General features: G+C 40.4%; 1 protein-coding gene across 1 annotated transcript in view; it reads right to left on the bottom strand.

Annotated features, from left to right (window-relative positions):
- srrm3 (serine/arginine repetitive matrix 3) overlaps positions 1-22,494 on the bottom strand; it is an 84,428-nt gene that overhangs the window by 19,790 nt on the left and 42,144 nt on the right. Inside the window, exons 2-3 of the mRNA XM_072446645.1 lie at positions 21,348-21,630; positions 7,111-7,209 (exon numbers count right to left, since the gene is read on the bottom strand). Of these exons, the coding sequence (XP_072302746.1) occupies positions 7,111-7,209; positions 21,348-21,625 (377 nt within the window). The 5' untranslated portion in view covers positions 21,626-21,630. The remainder of the gene's footprint in view (positions 1-7,110; positions 7,210-21,347; positions 21,631-22,494) is intronic.

Consider the following 22,494-nt stretch of genomic DNA (forward strand, 5'->3'; position numbering starts at 1 on the left):
CAAAAAGACTATTTCACAGTTGATGGCACAGACACAAGTGCAGTAATATTGTGGAGTATTCTTTTAATATGATCACTTAACTGGTGATTTTAAATTGGTTCATCTCTGTTTGCAATGGTTTGATTATTTTTTGTTGCTGATACTAAAATGTTGTTCTCAGATTATCACAGAAATGTTACAAAATAAATCTTTTGTGGCATAATGGGATGGTGCCATCAGGGGATAAGTATATATAGTATATAGTATTACCTTCCACTAAATCCAGTTTTTATTCAATCACAATGTGGTCCCACAGAAGTGGAATAGTGAGGAGGATAATGAGAAGTGACCCGGGTTTAATAGCAGAGAGCCAGAGCTGGTCGAGCGCTATAATTAGAGAAGAACATCATTTACACAAGTGGCTGGTAATTTATTATAGATCAGACCTTTTAAATTATAACTTCACTTGGGCAAACATTGATTTATCTTTAATGGTTTAAGGGAGCCCAGTGTGGAGCATTCAGCACTACTTGAGAGGGAAATTGGTTTGGGTCGTACTTTTTTAAAAACTTGCTTCCTGCATGATTATTTAACTAATCATTTTAATAAACTGCATTATTTTTGTTTAGGTCCAGATTTATTTTTGATTTATATAAACATGTAGATAATACTGTGAACATTGTTAGGGGATATGCACAATTTGAATATTGATTGTATCAATATGACAAAAATGTGTAAAAAAAAGAAGAAAAAAAGTAAACGTAAAATAACTGTAGGTGATATTTTTGCATCTTTTGTAATCCATTTTACATTGGTCTGATAATTAAACCTCGACTTACACATGATCCACTGATGAAACACATCATGTCCTCTGTTAATTACACTTTTAAAAATGTTGTTTGTAAAGAGAAAAATAGGTTGTTTTTCACCTTGACATATTTTGGTTCATTTGGATGTAACTCTCTCTCTCTCTCTCTCTCTTCTCCCTCCCCCTCCCCCCCTCTCTCTCTCGCTCTTCCTCTCTCTCTCCCTCCCCCTCTCTCTCTCACTCTTCCTCTCTCTCTCTCTCTCTCTCCTCCCTCTCTCTCCCTCCCCCTCTCTCTCTCTCACTCTTCCTCTCTCCCCCTCCCCCCCTCTCTCTCTCGCTCTTCCTCTCTCTCTCTCTCCCTCCCCCTCTCTCTCTCTCTCCTCCCTCTCTCTCCCTCCCCCCCTCTCTCTCCTCTCTCTTTCTCCCTCCCCCTCTCTCTCCCCCTCTCTCTCTCCCCCTCCCCCCCCCTCTCTCTCGCTCTTCCTCTCTCTCTCCTCCCTCTCCCCCCCCCTCTCTCTCTCTCGTGTCCTCTCACTTGTTTTTCGCCCGTACTGTACAGAATATAGACAGATGGCCGCAGCCTCCGCCCGATCTGGACACCTTTATAACCCACAATGCCTTCTCTCTCCCCCTCACGCTCTCAGCCTGACCTCACCAGCTCCAGAGGGCTAAAGAAAAAAGAAAAAAAAAAACAGATTCACTGATGCTTTTATTGTATGCAGCACTGACTATGTCCAACACAGCTATAACACAAAACCACCAGGCTGCTCTGAGCAAAAGAAGAATGTATATGCATATATGAGGTTGGACAACACATTTACTAAAACATAGTGATTATGATTATATTTAGGATTTTACCAAAAATATTGCCTAATTTTCCCGTTTGACAATTTCGGTGATGTTTATAATGTGAGGTTGAGAGGGGGGGGAAATAGCGAGCGTGCACCCTTAGAGCTATGACTGGTCTCATCACTCAAAAAAGACTTTCAGCATTAACAGTTTTAAAGATAAGATGTCGTAATTATGTATAAGTTAGACAACCAATGGATTAGCCAGAGACAGCCCTGCCAGACAAACTTCTGCTCAGCTGACGTGTCAAGAACCAGCTGTGAGCGAGAACAGTCTGAGATGCACCAACAAACTTCTCGTTTCTTATGAAGTATGAATGGGCCTTAATATGGGTCATCATCGCAGCAGTCTGGGGGTGTGTGCTTCAGAATGAGTCGCTCCCATGGCTCTGCTGCGGGCTGCCCTCGTTTATGGATCACGTGTAAAGTTTATAAGCAGAGATGTGTGCGCGTTCTTAGTCTGGGTTTAGTTCGGGCAAACCCAGGGATGAATGGGGGGCCGCGATCATCTGTACAAGTAGCCTATTCATGATTGCTATAAGTTTCTAACAGTTACAAGCCCACAGATTATTATTTTGTCATTATTTTGATTTTTTTTTTTTTATCTTGAGGGAATATCTTTATTTCTTCATGTATTATGGCTTCTCAGAACATGCAACATAAGGTCCACACAGGAAAACCTCTAACAGAAGAAATGAGCAAAATGAGAAAAGGTCAATCTACAACCTGAGAAAATGCTGCAAAAAACAGCAGCAGCCTTGAGCTCTCTCTTGTAGGAAATCAAACACAACACAAGTGCAGTGCTCTGGTTCGATTGAGAGAAATAGGCCGTTAACAAAGAGAGAAGAGCGGCTTGTTGAAGTAAATGGTGTCTGAGAGGCACATTCGAGCAGGGAACCAAGCTGACGCTTTGTTATTGGAAGAAGATGGGCAACAGACCCCCTAATTGGCTGAGGACGGCTGAGCACAGCAGGGAACGCCTCATACCAGCAAAATCACGCCGCTTCTGCCCCCAAACGCCTGCCCGCTCTCCCCACACACAAATGCGCTAAAATCCTCCTTCAAGATGGATTCAGTGAGTCCATCTGCAAAGCTGGACTGTGGGTCATTGTGATGGTTACTGATGCTGTATTGTAGTAGAAAGCAGTGCCGTGATGTCTTTATGATTATGGTCATGTTGTACTCAGATTCTATTCAGTTAATGTAGAAAATGTGACCAACTGGGTGACATAACATAGAAAGTTAATATAAAAATATATAAATTGCAGAATTCCTTTATAAAAATGTGATCTTGTATCTGTGCCTGTACCTTCACCACTGCAATGGACATAGATGAATGAAATGTGTTCCTACAAATTCAGCATTTTAGCGGCATTGCACTTTCTAACACCCAGCACTATAGTTATAAACTAAGCCCACTGCAAAAAAACAGAAATAAAACACAAATTAAAGTATTCCCCTTTCTTTTCTTGAGCTATTACTTGATTATGTTGGGGTTTGAGGTTGAGTTAGGTAGATGAGCATTCCAAGGCTTTTGAAAAGGCTTTTCGGTGACAGGTTACTTTATTGAGCTTTACTGTCTATATAAGTCTTGATTCAAAGGCCTCCTCAGGGCTGCAGCAGTACAACTTATTCAGCAAACACTCTGCACTGGATGAATGAATATATTAATATATTAACGTTTTGACCTACAGCAAATATCCTGGTTCCACCAAAAAGTCAAAATGACTGACAAGACAGACAAAAACAGACACATTTTTACCTTGAATTTGATAGAAATTTTAGGAATAAGGCAAGGCGAGTTCAAAGTGCTTCACACAACAAGAAACAATGCATTAAAATCACAAAGACATGACAGAAATCACAAAGCAGTTTAAGACATAAAAGAGAAGAGTGCAAATAAAAATCCTTTCAGTCATATGCACAGCTGAACAAAACTTTTAGCTTAGATTTGAACATTGCTAGAGTAGAAGCCTATCTCACATCTTCAGGAAGACTGTTCCAGATTTTAGCTGCATAAAACTGAAACGCAGAATAAGGCTGTAAACACTTAACTTATCAATTGTATACTTTTATAATAATTGTAATAATTTAATGTGCTGGATAAAAGATTTGGCTGAACATAAAATCCTTATTTGGATATGACTACTGCCTTGGCAGAGGTTTGAACTTACAGTGTTTACATAATAACTAATTTTGTAAATGGATGCCCTTCCTTTTTATTGTGTTTGCCCAAAGAGAAGGGCATGTCCCCGCAGGGCTTTTGTAGCTGGTGAAATGTGTGTGTGCGAAGTGTTCAAATGCACTGTATAAAACCTTTATTTCGGGAGCTTTTGTTAATAATGGACTGTTGGAGTTTCTGCTCAGTATGCGACCTGCAGGCAGACAGCACATCCCTGTTTGTCTAAATGTAACATCAATTTTCCTCTTTTCATAGAAAATGTATTTGCCTGAGGCAAATTTTATATTGAATACGCTGTAAAAGTGGGGTTCAAGTTCACTCTTGATCCAGCTGTGATTGGGCGGACTTGGGTGTATAAACCAGACTGAATCTGAGCTTGTGGAAATCAATGCAGGACATCAGTAAACAGAGTTATGAGCTCATGTGTCCATGCTTCCGGCGGGCTGTTTATTGCTGCTGAGTATTAAGCTACTTCCGAGAGGCCTGTGCTGTCAATAGGAGATGTCCCCTCTGAGGATGAGGGAAATATTTGCTGCAGTAAACCAGCTCAATACATACATCTGTTTTCTTCAGATAGTGAAAATACTGATTTTGTGCTTTAGGACAGGTCATTAAAATCTCAGAAAAAAATATTTTTTTGGAGTCCAATTTGTCATTTGTCATTTTATTACAGGTGCACTACATGCCACCTGCCACCTGCTAGTCTCCATGGAGATAATATAGCTTTGCCTGGAATGTTCCACAGTATAGCATTAAACTTATTAATCTATAAGATAAGATAAGATATTCCTTTATTGTCCACACATGGGGAAATTTCATTGATACAACGCAGGTAGATTAAACTATGGCATTTATTAAATTACTGGTGTTTTTACTGCTAAAAATGACCTTAAATCATACATTATACTGTAAGTGGACTTTCCATACTGTGGAACATTCCAGCAAAAGCATCTCCATGGAGACAAGCATGTGGTGGATCCTTCACCCAAAAAGTCCCCAGTGCATTTTTAAATACATTTATAATCAAAATTATGAGAATCGGAAATATGCTAAATATTATATAACATTTATTTGCTTGGTTAAAACAGAGGAAGGACATTACAAAATACTTTGATAAATTGATATCAGAATCCTCTATACTACAATCCGAGCACAGGAAGGCACCATGGATCAACTTGAATGAGAGAGGTTACAGACAACTCAATAACTATGGCATCTGGATCATTGCCCAGGATCGCTTTCAGTGATCAATACAGAGGTGTAACATGTAGTTCAGACTCAGGCCCTGATCTACCTCTGTATTATACGTTTATAAGACTTGAACCTTAACAGTAAAAGCCCACTCGGTGGAGGGCATTTGTATGCAACTGTCACGGTTATACATATGTAAATATGTATATATTATATATATATATATATATATATATATATAGTTCATTTTTTTTTCACCCTGTACTTTTATGTCTCCTGTAAATTTTATAACAGTTATCTGACCGTCATAATATTATGTTAGAACATATTTAGGTTGCAGAAGACGATATTTAACAAGATTAACATAACAAAAACTGAACCAAAAAAAGCCCTTAGTCTTAAAAAGGTTTTATAAAGCACATTTCTGTTTTAATTCCTGACATACTTTTTCGGCCGTGGCTGGAGAGCCGCGGCGCGGTCAAATGGCCGCGCAGTTTCAGGGGCCGCGGCATTTCCCTTATAGCCCGTTATAGCCTCATGGCTAACCCTAACCCTAACCCTGACCTTAACCTTAACCCTAACCCGGCGCGGTCTAAAACGGCGCTAAACGTGGTCAAATAGCGGCGCAGTTTCAGGAGCCGCGGCACGCGGCCGGCACAAAAATAACATGGCAGTTTCGGCCGTGCACCGCGGCTCTGCAGACACTCCCTACTTTTTCACTTACCATATTGCAAGTAATTAACATTTCAAAGGCGGTATAATATTTGCATATTTGAGAGAAAGGACAAAGATGAATATACTATTAGGTCCACACAGGGGCATAGAGCTAACATAACCATCCCCTATTGCATTACCTATTAATGCAGAGGAAATTGTATGCACTTGTTTCGATGAACAGTCTGCGCTCAGGGACCAAGTCTTTAGAATCATGTGCCATAAATCCATAGACTACTGCATGTAAATTATAGTAGATGATGGAAAAGTTTAAACATGGACAGAGGATGTTTACATTTGAGCTAAGTTGTTGATGTGTGGAGCACGAGTGTGTGGCCGGAGTTGAGGGATAAGCACTTGGCAAATTACAACCGTCTTCAATTTTCCACACCAAGGACTTTTGGTGGAGAGAAAGCCGTGCAGCCGTCTCCCCGAGTGCCCTTGAGAGAAAGAAAAGTTGTGCTGGCAAAAAACTTTTCTGAGCCATCTTATTCATCCTTTTCCCCTCAGATGCACCCCCTTTGCTTAAATGTCAGGCTCTGGCTAAAGTGCAGAGGAGGGCCATTAGTCTAGTCAGAGAAACTGGAAGTGCTAGCGTCATTAGCGGTTATTAGCTCGAAGACAGCGGGTCAGAGCGTCGACTCTAGTTTGATCATTCACACGTAGGAGACAAAGGGGCTGACTCAGGAGAGCAGACACACCCACTTCCTGCTGTTTCTCATATGGATTACATATAGATGAACAGACTGTGATTGCTGCTTCACATCCAACTGTTCTGCCTCCGTCTCAACCATTGCAGTGTTGATACTTCAGTGTAACATACAGTACCTTAGAAAATAGCACTGCAAGCTACAACGCTATAGAGAGCTGTAGTTTAGTTTAACACAACGGATTATTGCAATTTAATTTCATTATGTTCATTAATTCAATAATGGACCAATAAGCAGATGTTGGTTGTAACATTTAATTTAGTAATGTTATTTAAATTCAATCTAAAGTACTTTCACAGCACTATGGTTTTACTGGAGTACATTTCATAATAAGTAACAAGTAACACTGTAGCCTATTCTCTCATGTTGACCATACATTTGGGTTTCTTGTTCTTTGCCTTCAGATGTTTTTGTGGTCGATCCTTTAAAAATACCAGAATACCAGAATTCTTTTGATGATTGTGAGTCCAATTAAAAAAGAAAAGAAAAATGTTGAAGTGCAGACAGTTAGCAGGCTAATAGTTTCCCCTAATGCTTTTTTCACAATTCCTTGGGAAATGTTTTGGACCACTATGTTTTTCCTTTTATTATTAATGTGAAGTAGCTGTATTTTTTGGCTTTTTCTACCCACCACCAAGAAATGCAGCTTGATAAAGGCCAGTTTTGGAGAGGACTTACATTGGCTGCTGTGTGCCTTCTCGGGTAATGACACCCTCTTTGTCCATCAGCATTTGCCGGAAAGTGCTCACTTTTTGTCGGATCTCCTCCTCCGTGTACCTGAAAGGAGACAGTGAAAAGAATGTTATTGAGAAGATTGTCAGCCACACTCTTCAATTCACTGCAGAAAATAGGCAGCAACATTTTACCTTATAAACAGACATAGGAAATTTATTAAATGTTTCAACTGGATATACTTTGATAATGCAAACTTTAAATTATACAATTATGCTGCCTAGAATCTTGCAGTTAAAGAGTAAATGCTTGATAGACAACTACTTTATTTTTTTAGACAGCTGAAAATATCTTTTAATGTTAGATAGATAGAAGATTCAAATGGTCTAAGTCTACTGTCTGGAACTATTGTTTTGTTGCTATGAATTATTCTGAAAATATAATAATAAATACTTCATCCTTTTGAATTATTTTGAGTGACTAACAAAGTTGAAATCATCTTACATTTGCCCAATGTTTTATTGTAATTAAAAGTGGAAGAATCCTTCTGACACAGACAGTACAGCCAAAAGCAATAAATAACTAATTCATAATATTCATAATATCACGTGCATTATAACTTGCATCTTTTATTTCTGCTCTTTTATGTGACGGCTGCACATCAAATTGACCTTTTACATTTGAATTCCATTGTGAGCGTGAAAGTGGGACGGGGTGTAACCAATGAATCAGACATGGCAAGACATTTATCATGCATTCAGACACCAGCACCATCCAACACCAGCAGGAAACAGCGACAGCCAGAGGAGGTGGCTCCGATGGTCTGTCCGGCTCTGCGGCAGCGCCAAGGCTGCGGGCGCGGCTGAACTATACTGTCAGTACTGTACATGAGCTCTTAAGTGAGAGTAGCTCCAGGCATTTTCACACCTTCAACACATTTCCCTCATAATAAGCAGTGGCTCGGATCGGGAGGATTGTTAAGGAAAGAATGGCACTGAGACTGATTAAATTACATTATGGACAAAAAAAAACATAAAAAAAAGAAAGTTAAAGCACACAAAGTCAAAAATAAACTGTCATTGTGTCCAATTTCTGTAAATTTTTATGCAATTTGGTCAATTTTCTGTATGACAGTTATGGTGTCGGTCCAGTCCAGTTTTTTTATACCCACATATGTATGAACCACGGCATCTTAAAGTCACCAGCAACAGTTTAATTCTTTTTTGGGCCAAACCAACTAAACCCATGGGGATAACCACAATCTTATGTCAGTTTTATCTTGTGGGATCGTGGCGCGAGATCTTGTCCAATCAATTTGAAAATTCAAGTTAAAACTTGTTTAGTGATGCCTCTTGACTTTGAGTCACATCTATGATGTCTCTCCTCACTCTTTATCCCATTTGTAATATATAAAGAATGGCTTGGGTTTACACAGAGATGTTACAAAGGGTGGGCGACAACAATGTATCCCGATAATGATATTAAATATTAGGTCAGCAATGTTAGAAAATGTTGGAAAACATGTCTTTAAACTTATTTTATGTATGAGACAAAAGTGAAATGTTTGTAAAATTGATCACAAAAGTGCTGAAATATTACATTATAGCCTTATTATCTACTTTAATTGTGACATAACTTTTTTTTTTTTTTCATCCATCTTTGTCCACTTTATCTAGAGCCAGGTCACTGCACAGCATTCTAAAGCAGGAACTCTCAGACTTCCCTCACCCCAGACACTTCCTTTAGCTCAGGCCACAGCGACCCCTCGGTGTGTCCTGGGTCTTCCCCGGGGCCTCTTCCCGGTGGGAGGATTTCTACATTTAATTAGCTCTTATTGTTAACATTTTTACCAAAGAATGATTTTAAATCTTCAAGACAATTCTCTATATTATCTAAAGTTTGATATATGCCCCACCTCTAATTACAAGCTTGACAAATGTCTCGAATAGCAAAAGAAGGCTGTTAATTCGATCTCACACTTGGTGGTTATAGTTACTAAGTGTGATTTACACTAAACACAAATGCCTTTAAGTAATCGGATGGAACTGGGCTGCTAATCTGCACCTACAGCAACTTCAACTGTCATCAGCACTCACTCACCACTTTATACACACATACACATAATACAGGTGGATGCCCATGGACACAACAACAGCATGCACTACTGTATAACTACTATCTCTGCACTACTGTTAGTATAACTATCTTAATTTTAATTTTAATTTTAGGTACATAAAACACAGAACACGACACAGAGAGAGCGCAAAACACAAGACATCAAATGAAATCACAGCACATTCCGCCAGCGTACAAGTCCCACCCGGTCCAAAGCCTGGCAAAAAGATGCATTTTCTTTATTTCTTTTGAGGCTTTTCTGGCCCATAGGCTTTATTTGACAGGACAGCTGCAGCGTGAAATGGGAATGAGAGAGAGGAGAGGACATGCAGCAAATTGCAGAAGCCAGGATTCGAATTCACAGTGCTGCGGCCAGCTTCGCAGAGCCTGGCATACGTGCTGCTGCCTTAACCACTCAGCCACCGGGCAGCACAAAAGGTGCGTTTTCAAATTAAGTCAGTATGTGATTTTCCCTCCCATTTTTGTAATGCCAGTTATAATGTCAGTACAGTACTTTTGAATCATCCATTTGAGATAATATACTGAAGTGTTTAGGAAATATGTCGGTGTAATCCCTCATTCGTCCAGGCGTGTTCCATAGTAGAAAAAGCTTCAGTTGTAGTCATCTGGACTCAGTTAGAAAAAAATAGACGTTTCGACTCTCATCCAAGAGTCATTGTCAATAACAGAATTTAGATCGAGAACTCCGATATTTATACTCTTCTGTGGTAAGACCCGCCCATTGGGAGGAGCCTTCCTGAAGTAGAAAGAGTTGTTTGTTTCAACAGAAACTCCCCCCTTGTATCTACCGAGCTAGCCTATTCAGAATTTTAATGGGCTATTAGAATCCTCTTTGTCTTTGTGAGACCCTGGCTCACCCACCCTGAGTACCTGATTAGCATCTAAATGTCCTGGTCCTGGTCCTCTACCTTTCCAGGGGTTCAGTAACCCATTATAAATAACAGGAAGATTAAACCTTAGCCCTCCATTTCTGTTTAAAGAAGGTCTTTCTTTTTTAACAAAAATAGCTTCCTTGACTCCTCTTTCAAACCATCTTTTCTCCCTGCTTAAAACCTTCACCTCACCGTCTTCAAACGAGTGATTAGAGGCTTCAAGATGGAGATGCACGGCGCTCTGTGGTCCTGAACTTGTATTTCTTCTGTGCTGATAAAGCCTCTTGTGTAGAGGCTGTTTTGTCTCACCTATGTACCGTTCTTTACAGCTTTCTTCACTGCATTGGATCGAATAAACTACATTGCTCTGTTTTTGAGTCGGCAACTTGTCCTTAGGGTGAACCAGTTTTTGTCTTAAAGTGTTTCCTGGTTTAAAATAAACAGGGACTTCGTGTTGTCTAAAAATTCTCTGCAGTTTTTCCGACAGGCCAGACACATAAGGGATAGAAACACCCTTCCTTCTCTGTTCAGTTTCCCTTTTGTCCTGCTTCTTGGTTCTCTTCACTCTGTTGAGAGCCCAAGCGGGGTAACCACAGGCTGAGAGGGCATTTCGGACATGTTTTTCCTCTTTCTTCTTGCCCTCTGAGCTGGTGGGCACACCTTGAGCTCTGTGTTGTAAGGTTCTGATCACACCCAGCTTGTGCTGTAGTGGGTGGTTGGAACCAAAGAGCAGATACTGGTCCGTGTGTGTAGGTTTCCTATATACTTCTATTTGGAGTTTCCCGTTCTCTCTTCTGATCGTGGAACAATCAAGAAAGGCCAAGCGATTCTCCTTAGCGTCTTCTCTTGTAAACCTGATATGTGGGTCCACAGCATTGATGTGATCAGAGAAGGTTTCCAGCTCTTGTTTCTTGATTGTTACAAAAGTATCATCGACATAGCGAAGCCACAGTTTTGGGGCTATGCCTGAGAATGAGGACAGTGCCTTCTTCTCAAAGTGCTCCATGTACAGGTTGGCCACTATGGGAGAGACGGGCGAGCCCATGGCACAGCCATGAATCTGTCTGTAAAATTGTCCCCGGAATTGAAAGTAGGTGGTGTTCAGACAGATGTCCAACAGTTTACATATGTGTTCAGGTGTCAGTTTGGTCCTTTCCTGTAGGGTGGTGTCTTCCTGCAGTCTGATCCTCACTGCTGCTACTGCCTCAGAGGTCGGGATGCAGGTGAACAGGGACACAACATCATATGAAACCATGAGGTCATCTGGGTCCAGTTGGAGATGTTTCACTTTATCCACAAAGTTGTGCGTGTTTTCCACATGATGTTCCGAATTCCCCACAAGCGGAGCCAATATAGTTGTTAAATGCTTGGCCACATTGTAAGTGATGGAATCTGTGCTGCACACGATGGGTCTGAGTGGAACCTCCTTTTTGTGTATTTTTGGAAGGCCGTAAATGCAAGGCATGGCTTCACCAGGATACAGTCTGTAATACAGAGGCCGGTCTATCGCTTCCTCTTTTTCCAGCCTTTGTAAACAGTCTATCACTTTCTTCTTGTAGCCACTGGTCGGATCTCTTTTCAAGCGCTCGTATGTGGTCGTGTCCTCGAGGAGGGTGTGGACTTTGGCTACGTAATCAGCTGCGTTGAGAATCACAGTGCAACGTCCCTCTATCAGCACAGAAGAAATACAAGTTCAGGACCACAGAGCGCCGTGCATCTCCATCTTGAAGCCTCTAATCACTCGTTTGAAGACGGTGAGGTGAAGGTTTTAAGCAGGGAGAAAAGATGGTTTGAAAGAGGAGTCAAGGAAGCTATTTTTGTTAAAAAAGAAAGACCTTCTTTAAACAGAAATGGAGGGCTAAGGTTTAATCTTCCTGTTATTTATAATGGGTTACTGAACCCCTGGAAAGGTAGAGGACCAGGACCAGGACATTTAGATGCTAATCAGGTACTCAGGGTGGTTGAGCCAGGGTCTCACAAAGACAAAGAGGATTCTAATAGCCCATTAAGATTCTGAATAGGCTAGCTCGGTAGATACAAGGGGGGAGTTTCTGTTGAAACAAACAACTCTTTCTACTTCAGGAAGGCTCCTCCCAATGGGCGGGTCTTACCACAGAACAGTATTAATATCGGAGTTCTCGATCTAAATTCTTTTATTGACAATGACTCTTGGATGAGAGTCGAAACGTCTATTTTTTTCTAAGAAGTGTTTAGAGCATAATGTCTGTTGCCAGACATTATGCTCTAAACTAAAGGTATTCGTTTATTGTGTCCATGGAAGGAGTACCACAAATACATAGTTTTGAAGTCATGTGGGAGGATGATTATATTTTTCTTATTACTGCAAGATAATTGTGTCCATATTAAACAGTGATTGCCTGTCATAACAAGCACCACCATATAATAGCATCAATAATTGCATATCAAAATCCTTGGTCCCTCCTTATAAACGTACCTAACCGTGAAATAATAGTGGCACATTTGAGCGTGAAAAGTGCATTACCTCTGCCGAGTGTTTGCGTTCCTCAGAATAAATATAGAAGGCCCATATCTTGTACTCTGGACCACGGCACTATCAGTCCGTCTACAGAGTGGAGGATGAGATTAGGACGAGTGTGATCGAGAGCTGAAATAGCTGGAGGATGGGCCAAAAATGTGAGGAATAAGCCAGCCTTATTTGACAGGACCATCAGGGCTGTACTCCAATCTCTCTGCTCTGGCACTTGTCAACGCAGCACAATGTACAGCACGAATAACAACTCGCTATTCATGGCCTTGCACCACACGTCACCATACATTAAAGCCTCCACTACGGCTCCTTTCTGTCTCACACAACGGGAAGAATCTGAGAAAAACCTGGTTGTGCTTTATCCAAAAACACGTTAGAGGCTGTATAGGGCTGTCCCGTCACACCTTTTTCAGCACAGGTCAACGTGTTAGTGGCTGAAGCCATCCCGGTCCATTGAAGACACAAAATGAAAGGGTCAAAAGCATGAAAGGAATATAGCTCTGAATTTGACCTGCACAACATCCTTGTCTTCACCGCTCCTTTTTCTGATAGTTTAAAAGATACTGGGGGCAGCTTTCTTGTGAAGAACCTGGCATTTTTGAGGTGAATTCAAGTCCGTTTCAAAAGGCGACGACGGGAGCAGTTTGAAGTATTATATGAGGAAACTATAATTAGTGAAAAAAGACCCAGGTAGCAATTGACAGCTGTGGGAAGCAACGATGATAAGGAAATTGAAATTAAGTTTTATTTTAGTCTACGGTTTAATCAACGGTTTCAATGTTTGTAGCATAATGTCTTTTCAATAGAGGAACTGGGATGAAGCTCAGAGCAGCTCAGATATACGTTAGTGACCTCTGAGCAAGATATACATCATTTTACAGGATATTTTCATTTAATAGGAGATCATTTCACACCCATTTTCAGGCTTCACTGGAGAAATACTTGTCCATGTTGTAAGCACAAACATTAGTATTTCATTTTATAAGATATACTACACACTTTTACACAAATTGTACTGTTTGTGTAATTCAGATACAATTTTAAGGGTAGAAAATCATAATTACTTTCGCCTTATATAAATGGTCAGTTTTGAGCTGTAAATTTCATGTTTTCTTGTCGCGTTTTCTTTGTCTATTACATTATATGAAATGCAAAATGAATAATTCAACCGTTTTGATTTCTTTGCCAAAATCAAAGCACAATTTGACTGCCAATAGAACTTGTCTGGTCTCATTTTGTCACTTGCAGGCATTAGATGGGAGTTAACGCTTTAGGTTTCAAACAACATTTCACAGTGATGCAGAGCCATACGAAATACCCCTATTTCCACTGTTTCTCATTAGAGGCTGAATGTGAAGGAAACAATTGACACAATGCGGTGCCCAATGTTAGATGATTGTCAGAATCAAGGCAGAAACAAGAGCTTTTCTCTGTACATTTAATTAACACTTATTCCAGCTGTGAAGCCCGCTGACTCCGCTCTCGCCATCTGTTCTGCCCCGCCACTGGCTAAAGCCACTACAAAGGCATCACGCATACACTCGGCCACAGTGAACAAGGCACGCTAACACTTTTATAAATAGGCTTAGCTTTTATTTAGGAATAGATTACCTGCCGTTGTTGAGAAACCTCTATCCAAAGATAATGAGACGGTGTGTTTTTGTAGTAGCTAAATCGCTTTTAAATTACTTTAGACTCAAAACAAGCTCATTTTATAATGGAGCAGTTCAATTATACAAATTGTGGTAGTTAAATTATGCTTCAGTCAATGCTGGCTCGTAGATTAAACAGGAGATTCATTACTTTGCGTCTTTGTCAATAACAAGTAATTTACTTAAAAGTGAGAGTCACGACTAGGCTATATTTATAACAACTACTACAAAAAGGGTAAATATAATGTAAGTAAGATGGAAAGAAACAGTGATTGATATTCAAAATGAATCTTTAAAAAAAAAATCTCAATCGTGATATTCAGACAATATTTTAACTGTGGTAATGTGCCTGGAAATGTCTTCTTTTTACCCTTCAGACATTTTAGTTTCTTTTTGAGGTCATTTTCAATTGTTTTAATTATAGACAATATTCTCTATTCTAATGCCCTGTTTGTACTGCAATTGTGGTCAGGAAAACATGACATGTGACAGGTTGGACTACTCATTATACTTAATGCAGTTAAGATAGATATATTTTTAATTTGGCCAAAAAATTATACACATTTCATCCCAGAATAGCAAGGTTTTTAATTTTTCTTCACAATTTCTTTCAATTTTTCTTGGACATTACCCAAAATCGATAGTTGACACATAAAAATATATGCGAGCACCTGTTGGATTACTGTTTTAGAGGGTCAATCATGTAAATGTAATTCAGAACGGGCTCCAGCCCCCGAAGAAACAACGTCTTCTGGCGTTTTCAGCGGATCGTGGATTCCATGAACACGCAGATGTTGTCGTGTAAAATATGAACCAATCTGAGATCACAACATTGCGGGTGTGTGAGAACCCCTATGTTGTGTAAACAGCCACTCATTTTGCATATCTCAAAAAAAAACAATTTCAATATTATCTATTTTGTGTGTTTTAAATGTATTCAGAAAGTTCATATCTCCAAAACTAAAATTGTATCTACTTTTTTCCTATCACTGTTACTAACAAACCTAATGTGGCACATAATTTTGATTGCTAGCTCGATAATAGTAATTTGTTACACCATCTGACTATAGATAAGAACTTTCTACGCCTCTGAGGGAACAAAAAGCACTGCAATTTCATAAAAAAAACATCTTAACTCTTCAGAATTGATTCAGTGGTGCCAATCAAAGCCATTCCGCCCTATTTCCAACAACATCACACATCACTTGGGTGAAGAGGGACAGGGCGCATTGATTAGTAGCACCAGCCCCCCACCATGAAAAATTACCACGATTAAAGAAGTTGATTGGAGTAATTAGACAGCTCTGAGCAGCCGCCGATTCCCTCCATTAACCCGCGGTCTTGGGAAATGAATAGTTGCGACCCTCAAGCTGATATTCATTGATTTGTTGCGCATGTGGCTGTGTCTGTGTCTGTGCGCAGTCAAGAGACGTATTTTCCACAAGACATCCCCAGTCTGCTCCTCCCCTTTTAAAACCTTCAAAACACTGCAGCTATCAGAGTAATGCGCGGAGCCATGCCAATGCAGTTAGCGAGATTGAATGCAGCTCAGACACTGGACGGCAGACGTAGAAGACCCACGTTTCTATTTCGGGGGTAGAATTAAAACGACCTGCTGGCTCCACAAACTCTCCAGTGAAGAGGATTCAATTGAGGCTCTCCACCCTCATAGATTCCATTGTTTGATACCAGCACGTAGCAGATTGCACCAAACACAAAGAGGAGAAAATGAAGAATAGATCTTTTTCTCTCAACATCAGCTGGCCTTTTCACCTCCCCCACAGTCTGAGCAGATCAATGCTTTGAACAAGACACTCTTTGGGATTGCTCATCTTGTTGTTTCCTCCTATAACTCGGGTTTCACAGGCACTTTTGTATCTCATGGATTCACTAGATTGACTGTGAGCCCAGACGTAACAGTGGATAAAATGGGTCATCCTTCCTCAAATGCTTTTACTCCAATTTAGCGTCTTTGAACACGGCTTATCGTCTTATGATGCCGGGCGGGGCTCATACAGAAGCCTACAGCAGTGCTCACACACAGATGTTTGCTGTGGCCATGGCAGCTCTTAAGATGTGATCGTGTGATGAGGTGATGCAGATCACAAAACAGCATTCTGAATTTTAACAGTCAGTGGTGAGTAATGACATTTTCTCCTGTAAAAGCTCAAAATGTGAAAGAGCTGCTACAGTCAAACAAATATCTAGGTCTCCAGCTCTGCTAAATATTTAGTTTGTACCCGACCTCTAAAAGAAGAAAATGAATTCAACAGGTATAAAACCAGATCAACAACGCTCACATTCATCATACAGTATACAGACTTTGTGATCATACACGGTTGAACTGGTTAAATTTCTTTCCTAAATAAGATAACCTGACTCATGCCAGATTGACCTGTGTCTCACGCTGAATTGAGTTCTAAACATGAATCAATCTGGGAAGGCTTGCACAGAAAGCCATCCGGACGTTGAAAGAATATTTCACACAGCAGAAGAAGCAGAAAAATCTAAATTGTGTTAAAATCCAGTGTTCAGAAAAGTCCTCTTTCTCGTCCACAAATGTACAAAGTGCCATTGTGTGCACTTTTTTGAAAAATAAAATAGTGCGTATTTCTCCTAAAATAGGCCGAAGTACAGCCGTCGGCGCCACCATGTTTGTTTTGGTTTGAGTTGTTTCGCCTAAGGCCCAGGAGGGCTCCAGTCACACATCCACTAACGGGAACAAGCAGTAGAAAATAAATGAATGAGATGATGATGCCACAGTAAGGTGTTTACATGCACAAAGAGTCTGATTGTATTGGATTAAAGCAATAATTTGTTTTTTTCCCTTGCATGTAAACGCACTGACTGGGTCATGAGCAACATAATGCCAGTGCCAAACATGGTGAGCCAACTGTGTCAAATGAATATGTAAATCACTTCATAATTAGCTGTAAAGGCAACATAAAGAAAAACCCAAAAGGGAAAGATTTTATAATTATCATTATAAATATATGGCTATAAATAAATTCTTTCAGCACTGTAGGTCACATTTAATGTATAATTCTCTTTCCTTCATTATCACAGGCAGCAGGCTGCAGACTCCAGACTCTTCCTCCAGCTCTTCTGAATCATCATCAAAAGTGCTTTACTTTGAACTCAAGAGAAAGAACATGAACATCTCTGTCAAGTTGCTGTGGCAACACTCCAAGCAAGCTTCTCCTTTAAAACAACTAATTAATTTTTCAATGTACAAACGCACATCTAATTTATCTGCTTGGTCAAGCGTAAAGATAGATGTAGCCAATTCCCATGCTCTGTCCTCCCATGATATGCACATGCACAGACACTGATGCATACATAAGCACGGCGCAGGGAGAGCTGCGACAAAGCTGCTATCCTTTTTTTCTTCTTTTGGCCTTTGTGCATAACTTAGTATGGGGGTTTTCTTGTGTTTGAAAGAAGAAAGCTCCCTGTGAAGGACTAACAAAAGAACTCAAAGAGGTGCCGACACCACAAGCTCTGATCATGCTCATCATTCGGTTTCAATTAGGGCAGCAAAAAGTATTTATAATATAGTGTCCAGAGCCAAGCACCTAGAGTCACTCCAGACTTTACATCAGAACAACTTGGAAAGCATTGTACATTGCAGCAGATGAAAGCACACACATATATTTTAGGTTGGACTGGGTCTAAATGCAGATTTTGAGTTGTGGTGTATAAATATAGCAGGATAATAGATGTTATAGTCAGAAAGCATATATATTTCATGATTCTTGGCCATAGTGGATTTATTTTATTATTTACAACTGTGTTTTTTGAGTTGTGGTGCACTTCTATGGTTGAAAAGATTCCATGGAACATCAAATCACACCATTAAGAGGGAAAAACTGGCATACGTGACAATTATAGTCTGCCACTGTTCTTTTAACTAATGGTGATACATTATTTCAATTAAATCCATGTGAGAATTTGTTAGCTCAAACTTTCCTGTGAGGCAAACCCGGAAAAACCTCAAGGCCATGTTCCCTGGCACACTGGTAAAAGAAAATTATAATTCAGCTTATTGAATTCTAATGTTTTCATGATTATGGGTAATTTTCAGTGTAACTATGTCCAATATTACTTTTCACACTCTTCTGCCGTGTCCTGTATTACTGCTCTCGTTATGAACACTAACACTACTGAAAGCCCTCGTGCTCTTTGGATCTGCTCTGCTGTGTACAAATGACTCCAGCCCACCTCGTATGCATAAAAGGCCAATGCTCCCCGCTGAGCCCTAGACCACTCACAGACCGCTATAGACCTGCGAGCTGCCGGAAGCTAAATAAACCCTCTCTGTTAATTGAAGAGCCATTCTAATTGGCTCCCAGGGTGAAGCCATCACTCCTGACAGCCTATTTATCGTAGCTCAGAGAAGGGCATGCTGGGACGTATAAAGGGAGAGGAGTCTGCCAGGTTTAAAGGAGGGGGCAGACATCCAACTTGCCCCTGAGCATAATCTGCTCCATTCAGGAGGGGGGGGGGGGGGGGGGGGGGGGGTGAAGAAAGGGGAGACTGCAAATTACATTCTGCATTGAAAGAAGACTTGGTGTGTCTCCATTGCATGGCCACTAATATTATTCATATGCACATTAAATCAACTTTGCCACCGCACCCTAGCAAAGTTGAGTTCTGAGCTTTAAAATGTATCTATGTTACTATGACAATGTTCAAATTTAGGCTCGAAACAATTCTGTTTGAAGTAATTTAATAGTGATTATTTATGTTTTTAGTGATTGAGTGATTTCAATGCTCTGTGAAGCACTTAGAATTATGTTGTGCCTTGCTTTGTCTATTAACGGACATATAAAATGATCCAATGATAAAAGCCATTGGTTTGACACAGAACTGTTAAGTATGACAGTCTTGGTGTGGTCAGCGTACATGTCGGCTCACCATCATCTTTAGCTGAGCCTTCCCTAACCACGGCACAGGAGCCCGAAGAGACGAGGGGTCCTGACAGATGGTCCAAATCCTGACACCCCCACTGCCCTTTGATGAAGTCCAGCAGTATTTAGGCTACATCATAAGCTACATCTGCCACTGTTTTGTAGATCCCATTGTTTAAAAGGATTAAGGGCAAAATATGGGTGAAAAATGACCTTTTGCTTAAATTTTAAAGGTGCACTATGTAAGAAAGACATGCTTTTATTGCTTTAAAACATGCATTCAAACTGTGAGTGGTTACACCTTCCACAGATCTGACTTGCAACTGGACCTGGTGGCGCCAGTTGCTTTTCTCCATGAAGATGTGTGTATATGTATATATGTTAAATGCCATACTGTGGAACGTTTCAGGCAAAGCAATAATGTTTCCATGGAGACCAAAGTGGCCAAAACTAGAAAAACCCAAAACATTAACTATAGATATAGATTAGATGAGTTAATTCTACAATAATTGGCCTCCTTCTGCCTGTGTGTATGTAAGAGATAAAATACATGCACGTATCTGGCATTATCAGGCCAGTGTTCCAGTAATATATTAAGAATAAAGTTAAAATGTATATGTGAACAGTTTTCAAAAGAAAATATAAACATATCAACCTGAAAGTGTGCATCAGTTTACCTTAAAAATGGCTACAAGGGCTTTGTGAACATATAACATGACTAATCTTTTCAAAAGTGGGTCTTTGGTCTGACTTGGATAGCGCCTGTCTCCTTGTCCCTCAAGCATTGGGAGCACTGACTAATTAGGCCGACCTTTGTACAATTACTACCAACTCCACTAATCTATCAGGGATTATCCATCTTTTACAGGTGACACATGTGATTTGTCTCAATATTATTCACTCTGCATGTAGCAGCAGCAGCAGTCGCAGCAGTAGTAATAACAGTAGTAATAGCAGCAGTAATAGCGGTAGTAATAGCAGTGAGCCTGAAAGAAAAGCGGTGAGCCTGCTGCAGCATGGGGCCTGTAAATTGTTTCAAATGCATGAGGTGGAACTGTGTGCAATTGCACCAATTAAGGCTGCAGTAGGCAGAAAATTGGAAAGGAGAATGCAACGTACACACTGTAACACTGCAGCATTTTCTTCGTGAAGACAACTGTACAGGAACATGGTGTGTCCTAAGGCTTTCTGAAGTGGAGTTATGTTCATTGGTTATTGGTGGTGATGTATTTACAAAATATGAATGTTTGGAGCAAATATATATCTCCATGTGTCATTTTTGTCCATTGTGCAGAACGCGACAAAATTGCAGGTCCATGGCTATGAGCAGTTTACATTGGAAAGAGCATTTACACGCTGAGGTTGGGAGTGAGTTTCTAGGATTAAAAACAAAAGCATTTTTAAAAAAAATTATATTGGTGATTTTAGCCTGCAACATCCCCCACTAAAATCTGTACATTCTTAAAATGCCAACATCCTTTTAGCTCCCATGTGTTGTCTCTGCTGTGACTGGAGGATGTGCCGCTCTTATTTTTACCTGTCTGTGAGATTTGTTACCTTCTCCTCCACTTTCCATGGACCTCTCCCAGTGTGGGGTGTAGGATTCAAAGGCATTATGCGTCACAGGCTGTGAACGCTTACAATTGGCCTAAAATGGGCAATAATCTTAGCAAGAATTTATATAGCGTATGTTTTATGTATGCTTATATTACTATAGTAGGCGTTAGAGCTATATCTGTAAACATAGCAGATTGGCACGAAGGTAACACATATTTATGTTTGGCTTCTCAGCTCCTCAACAGCTACATATGAGATTCGCAGAAGGAAATAAGAAGCAATTTGTTCTGTACAAAATGGCTTTGCTGGGTAGAAAAAGTAACTTTATGTAATAACGTATTAGCGAGTTCAAGTCCAGTGTTCTCAGTTCATTTGGCCCAAATTTGCCAAAATACAACTGTCGTTATAGAAGTCTCCGGCTGAAGAGTAAATTAAGAGATATTCTAGCGGTTTTCATTAGTAGTTTTCACATGTTTACTAAAAAATCACAGGTCTTGTAGTAAATACTTAGGATGTTACTGTTATTGTCTACCTTGCAATCAGTAATGTGAACACTGACATAAAAGCTAAAAGCCATCATTTTAAATATAAATGTTTGAGTTCTTACCCTTGCTCCTCCATCATCTCTTGCAGCTCCATACATTTGAGCTCTACTCTTCTCTTCCTCTCATGGTCCAGAATCTCTCTGTGGGGCTTCTTCACCAGGACAGGCTCTACAACGGCTGGTTCCTCCTCTTCTGCCCCCGAGTGTCCCTCTTCACTTTTGGCCTGCAGGACTGCCCCAGATGCCTGGCCTCCTGATGCTGTTCCTGCTCCTGGGACTGCTGCCTGAGCCACGCCGCTGGCACCATCTTTGGGGGACGGCACCCTCGCCTCATCGTACATGGTTACTGGAAACAGAGAGGAAATAGAAGAGGTAAGGATTTTTAGCATACAAGACCCTCACAAGATTCCAGCTTCTTTGTTTGAATGAAGAACATGTCCAATAGATGTTGGTCTTGGTATGAGTCTCATATGTTATGTGGAATATAGGTGCTTTCTGTGTATGTTCCTGGGAGGTATGAGGACTTAGAAGTGTGTGTTTGTTTTCAATCTGATTTGGGATCATTTTATTAGATAAGTATATGTCTGACACTATCTCTTTCCTTTTGGTCTGTGGATTCAAATGTATGGCACACATTTAATGACATGAATAATAAAAGGCTGCTGGCTCCGAGGCACTTTTCATGGTGCCTGAACAATGTTTGGCTAACACTTGTAGAAAACACATGGAAGCGCTGCCAGTTCCGTGCAAACGTTTCCAGGCATAGACAAACACATATTGGTGTTAGGAATAAGTTAGCGCTGGGCTACAGGGCACACAGTGGATCCACAGTGAAATGTGAGTTTGATGGTAACACCTGTGGACAAGCTCAGAGCTGTGCCTGAGCCGAGCAGCACGCGCACGTCAACAAACTGTATGCACAGATATATACAAGCGCAGCAGCACACAGCGAGCATGACTACATGTAGACATGCATTATCAGCGACAGAACTGACAGCAACTTGTGCTCCGTGAGTCAGTCCAGCAGTGCCTACAGGCGAGTCAGGAGGAAGAGGAGCCAGATAAACAGCCAGCTCCAAAAGTAGCTTTTCTTTTACAATAAACTCCAGCAATGAATCACATTATAGAAAACATACATTTGAATATGTCTAAACTGTTTTGCAACTGGATCTATGGTTAGGCTCTCTTATTACAAAAGTAATACTTTTCT

Source organism: Eucyclogobius newberryi, unplaced genomic scaffold (assembly GCF_026437365.1).
Source record: "Eucyclogobius newberryi isolate DKJ021-1_F unplaced genomic scaffold, fEucNew1.0.hap1 SCAF_15, whole genome shotgun sequence".
Lineage (NCBI taxonomy): Eukaryota > Metazoa > Chordata > Actinopteri > Gobiiformes > Gobiidae > Eucyclogobius > Eucyclogobius newberryi.